We start from the raw sequence: 6,000 nt of genomic DNA, 5'->3' as shown, positions 1-6,000 counted from the left end.
TTTTTCAAGCCCTCCGGTGCCTCAAGCCTCTCAAATGGGAGGTAAAAGTCCCACAATCAGTCCCGTGATTCCCTTTTGATTACAATTTTGAAGTCATGAATGTCGCAGCATTCAGAGGACATTTGCTTTTGAGACCCCACTTCTGACACCAGTGTGATGACCCCCATAATGCGCAGGTCCACACGGGACGGAGAGGCAAAGAGACACCGTATGGCTCAGTTTAAACAAACAGATATATTCAATAATTATACATGATTAAGATTCAGAGGCTGGGGCGTCCGAGCTTACGTGCCGACGACTTCATGGGGACGATGGAGGGGCTCCGGAGTTGATCTCGAGCGGTTGCTGGCAGAAGCTGCACGCCGTCGGGCTTCGGCGCTGAAGGCCCCCTTGGCGAACGATGTCGTCCTGAGCGTCCTTCTTCCGTACTGCTTGTCGATTTTTATACCCTCTTCTCCCCACACTCCCTAGGGTGAGGACGCCCACGCCGGAGTGGGGGGGGGGGGGTCTAGGGCTTTCACTTGGGCGCACAAACACATCTCGCCCCCCCCTCACGTGTTGAGTTCGAGGGAAAGAAGGTTGTCTTCGAGGTAGCGCATAGCGTCGGCTGTGGTAAGGCGCGCTCTGGCCCGCTGACAGTTCCCGCGGGTCACCGGCCTCCGTTCTCCATCAAATGACACTCGCCCCTCTGGGCAAGGCGCGCTCTGGCCCGCTGACAGTTCCCGCGGGTCACCGGCCTCCGTTCTCCATCAAATGACACTCGCCCCTCAAGGCCGAAACGCGAGGTCACTAAAAGGCCGGGAAAGTGGTCCCTTGTCCTGGGATGTGCTCGGGAGGGTTAATTGATGATGCCCACCGTCTTGCCACGGTTCCAGGGCCGCCGAAACGAGGCCCCCTGGAACGGCCACGGTAATTGGGGAGGATAAAGCCCGTTTCCCCGCGGCGGCGGCGGCGGCGGCGGCGTTCGACTCGTGCCGACACTATGGAAAGGGGGTCCGGTTGGGCTTAAACCCCTTCGTTCTGGTCGTCACTCTCAACGAGCATGGCTGGGTAATTGATGATGCCGCTGTCATCTGGGTCTCCGTCTACGCCGCGCCGTCGAACGCGGAACCTCGTAGCACACACAAGGAACGTCACAGTACTTATACACAGCTTCGATTTAGGCTCTCTTGTTACCCCATCTGCGTTAACCGCGAGCAGACGACGAGTCGCAGAGGAACACATCTAGCGCGCTCTTTTGATTAGGTGAGGAGCTCTCTACCTTCCATAGCGCTGCAAGAAAATTATGACGTGGAATACACGTACCCACGAGACCGTCTCGGACCGAATGCATCATCGCTCGGCCTCCCTTACCACGCAAAAAAAGAGAGTTAGTGCTCGTTACTGGAAGTGAGGTCTTTTGGCCAACCACTGTAACATCGCCGTGCAGCCACGCGAGTTGGTCAGAGGCGGCCAGTCTAGGACACCAGCGCCAAAAATAGCTTTAGCACGGAAACAGGTAACACGTTGCCGTTGCTACCGCCGAGGTGGCTCAGTGGTTAAAATGCTCGACTACTGACTCAGAGTTCCCGGGTTCGATTCCAACCGCGGCGGCTGCGCTTTTATGGAGGAAAAACGCTAAGGCGTCCGTTTGCTGTGCGATATAGGTGCACGTTAAAGATTCCCAGGTGATCGAAATTATTCCGGAGCCTTCCAGTACGGCACCTCTTTCTGCCCTTCTTCTTCCACTTCCTCCTTTTTCCCTTCCCTTACGGTGCGGTTCAGGTGTCCAACGATATATGAGACAGATACTGTGCAATTTCCATTCCTCAAAAACCAATTACTATGTTGCCGTTGCTAGCGTTTCCAGACTTGCCTAGCAACATTTGGCGTACGGTCGCTGTTACCGTAGCTCCCGGGATAACCGTACGGTGGTGCTAAAACGCGCCGTAGTGGAAAGCAGTACACCACACGTGGATGCGGTTTCTTCAGTATGTTTCTTATCGTTGCACTTAATTTATCCAGCGACGCTAAAATCCCGCGAGCAATTTTTCCAGCAAGTTTGGCTGGCACGTCCTGGAGCAGGTGGCGAGCGAAGTGTGGCGGTTGGGGCCGTCCAGGCAGGCGGTGCGCCACGCCACACAGGCCGCTAGAGAGTGGTCGTAGTAGAAGGCGAACCGCTTCTGGTCCAGACGGCATGCGCCCTGGAAGCGCGGCACACGGCAGGCGGGCTCCCCTGCGGTGGACCGATGGCGAAAGCGCCTCTCTTTGAAGCAGAGTGGTACAGCTTTGCGCCGTTTGGGATCACGCGAAAACAGTGCCGCGACTTAGCATTCTCCTTTCCTCTTCCACTTTTCAACAAATGAAGGGAGACAAACAGGAAAATTACTCATGAAAAAAATGAAATTAAATGAAAACGGAAATCATGGAAAATATGTTGTGGGATGACCACATAACATATGTAGCTTTGAAAATGCCCAGAGCCATCAGATTTATGGCGCTTTTCATAAGTTGTCTCCCGAAAAAAGTAAAACTGTTGCTTTATCATGCACTGTTTCGATCGCATTAAAACTACTGCCCATTAGTGTGGGGCACTGCAACACACACCAGTCTGAAAAAACTAGCTGTTCTTGAAATGCGGGCTCTCAGAATTGTAGATAACCTGCCAATAGCCTTAAGCCATTGCCAAAGCTATTTCCTTAAGCTATTGCCAAAGAGCCAAATAGCTTTAAGCTTCGCTTAAGCCACACTATGAAGCGCGAAATTAATAATCACACATCCTTCCTTCATGAACTGTCCAAAATTGAAGTAAGCTATAAAGTACACAACACAAGAAACGTCGATCAGTGGCATATTAAAACATACAGAACAATATACGGCTTCCAAGCACTTGAGAACATATTACCGCGTCTACTAAATGCTCTTTGTGTCAATAACATTAACCTGAAAACCACCTCACACATAAAGCTTTTAGAATATTTTTTTTTATTTACAGACATTTGAATTTATGAAACAAATTGACTGTATTGTAGTGTTCATTGCTTTGTCACTGTATTTTCCTTACGGGAAGTACCTGTCGCGATTATTTGCAACATTGCATTGTAGTTATATTGTATTATAATTTGAAAGTGTGCCATTTTTTTTTTGTTGCCAAAGTTCGCAGCCGGGTGTCCGTGACCAGGCCATGCGGTCCAAGAGGCCCTTTTATTATGGACACCCTGTCACCATGTATATTGTGGTGGTAAATAAAAAAATGAAAAATGAAAAAATGAAAATATAGACACTCCAGTAAACATTTTCATTCTTTATGCTTATAGACTCCTAAGCATCTATGATATAGAAAAGCGAAAATCCGCAAGCAATATATTGCACTTAGCCCACATTTAGTTATTTCAATGAACATATACATGCCGTTGCAATCTACACATGGTATTACCACCCATGAGAACAAACTATGAACGCCAAATGGTTGCATTTCAACTTCAACTACTGCTCAATAAGCTAATTGATACGAATATAAACATAGAATGTATCAGCTACACCAACCTCCTCGACTTCTTCCTCCGCGATACTTTCCTTTCTTATTGTCTGTTCATTATGCATGTGTAAACGTTCCCTTGTACAATAAGTGTCTTCGAAGCGTTGTTTTAGTTGCATTGATAGTTGTTGTTTTGATGTGCATTTTCTTTTCCTAAGCGAAGTGCTGTTTCATGCTCACGTTTAAGTGAACTTTGCCTTTATTCTTTTTTGTTTCTCTTCTTCACTTGGTTGTTTGCTATAGTGACAGAAGTGCTGTCTCCTGCCACTTGCTGTAAAGGGGGTGGCAGCTTTCTCAAGCGTTAATGGCTTTTATTCACACCCCCTGTATCAACGTACGGTGATAATAAATGACTTATAAATGACTTATAAATGACTTATAAATGACTTCGCATCAACAGTGTCTAATGCCTTGGTCTTTCAATACGCCGATGACACAGTTTTACTTTCAAAGCACATTTCCTACAAACATGCTGTTGCTTTACTACAAGAAAACATCTGTAATGCGATGAACTGGTTTTCTCTGAATGGCCTTTTGATAAACCAGCAAAAAACGAAATTAGTCTGCTTTAGAAACCCCTTAAAGACAACTGTACTGAATGAATCCATCTTTTTACACTGCCACAATGATAAAGACTGTCATTGTTCTCCAGTTGAAAGTGTCCATTGTATAAAATATCTGGGTGTTTACTTTGATGCTGACCTCACGTGGAACAGTCACTTGGCACACATTTGTAGCAAATTGCGTAGCACTGCCTGGTTACTGTTTACTGTTAAATCTTTCATACCATTATCGGTAAAAAAGACAATCATGCACGCTCTAGCATACAGTGTTCTGAGATACGGCATCACACTGTTCGCGCACTGCTCTCAAAAGTGGAATGACCGTGTAGACACGCTCTTAAAAAGTATGTTAAAAAGTACCGCATATCCACATTCCTTTCCACCTTCAGATAACTTATTTAATATTCTTGGTCTTCCTTCCTTTGAGCGCTTATATAAACAAACCGTTGTTCTCCGACACTTCTGGAATCCTGCGTTCAAGACAAAATCAGTTGTGGCCAGAACGCTACGTAAAGGCCAACGCTTTAAGGTCCATAGATACGCGACCAGATACGGCAAAGCAAGACGCGGTGTATACGTCCCTAAGTTATTCAATAGCCTTCCTGATGATGTGTTATCCGCTACTTCTAAGGCAACTCTTAAAGGCATGATTAAAACTCTGTGAAAAGCGTTTGTGCCAGAAAACAAATGACACTTGAGATTTGTAGTTTTTTTTTCTCTTTTCTCTTCATAATATGTACTCAGTGTGTGTACTTTATTATGTCTTGTATTGCCATCACTTTTCGCTCGCCGATGTTGCCGGGCCTAGTCCTGCAAGCCTCCTTTTGGCTTTGACAGGCCCGATTTTGTATGTATTTCAATATGCTGTGGCAATAAATTATTATTATTATTATTATTAATAATATTATTATTATTATTAATATTATTTTATTATTATTATTATTATTATTATTATTATTATTATTATTATTATTATTATTATTATTATTATTATTATTATTATTATTATTATTATTATTATTATTATTATTATTATTATTATTATTATTATTATTATTATTATTATTATTATTATTATTATTATTATTATTATTATTATTATTATTATTATTATTATTATTATTATTATTATTATTAATCCCACTGTTTCCTCGGCTTGTGATTACTTAGATATCATTGCAAAACACGGCCTTGAAAGCATCATAGACATTCCAACTAGGGAAGAATTACTTCTTAATTATTTAGTAAAGTCTTGTATAGATCATTTCAACATCCGCACGGAGATTGCTTCAGTTCACGGTGCAGTAATACAGCAAAATGTTGCTGACGATTACTGTATTGCCTGTCAGTTGCGCTTCCCGTCTCTTTTGTCATGTTCTAGATCTAACGTCTGCCGGTCTCTTACTGATACTGTTACTTTTGATAAACTTGTAGCTTTGTTCGACTGGCCAGGTATGCTGGAAACGACCGACAGGTCTGAACTATACGAGAAATTTTCATGCTCGATAGAATCTATTTACAAATATAGTGAAAAGAAAGTTTATGTCCGCCAACGCCGCTCGAATCAACCCTGGATAAACAGTGTGATTTTGACCGCTATCAAAGAAAAATACCTACTATGGCAACGCTGTAGACGTACGCCCAGTGATGGTGCTCTGCGTGCTCAGTTTAGAACATCTCAAAATAAAGTAAATGCCCTCATTCGTGCGGCCAAGCGTTTGTACAATAGAAACCACCTTCATCAATCTCGTTATAATTCCAAGAAAATATGGTCTCTTATAAATGAGGTGCGAGGTTTACCTTCAAACTCGACTAATGATGTGCAGAACAATTTTGATTCAGATTTATCAACAGTCGTTAACAACTTTAACCAATTCTTCGCTAAGTTTTCTGGGGCATCCAAGCGTTCGTGTTCCACTG

At 43.9% G+C, this 6,000-nt stretch overlaps 1 protein-coding gene across 1 annotated transcript in view; it reads right to left on the bottom strand.

Moving 5' to 3' along the window:
• Window positions 1-1,964: 1,964 nt before the first annotated feature.
• Window positions 1,965-6,000, bottom strand: part of LOC144130099 (papilin-like) — a 42,739-nt gene continuing 38,703 nt past the window's right edge. Inside the window, exon 5 of the mRNA XM_077664121.1 lies at window positions 1,965-2,215. Within this exon, the coding sequence (XP_077520247.1) occupies window positions 2,010-2,215 (206 nt within the window). The 3' untranslated portion in view covers window positions 1,965-2,009. The remainder of the gene's footprint in view (window positions 2,216-6,000) is intronic.

The sequence above is a fragment of the Amblyomma americanum genome, chromosome 4 (genome assembly GCF_052857255.1).
Source record: "Amblyomma americanum isolate KBUSLIRL-KWMA chromosome 4, ASM5285725v1, whole genome shotgun sequence".
In the NCBI taxonomy this organism is placed as follows: domain Eukaryota; kingdom Metazoa; phylum Arthropoda; class Arachnida; order Ixodida; family Ixodidae; genus Amblyomma; species Amblyomma americanum.
This window is presented reverse-complemented; position numbering and strand designations above follow the sequence as displayed.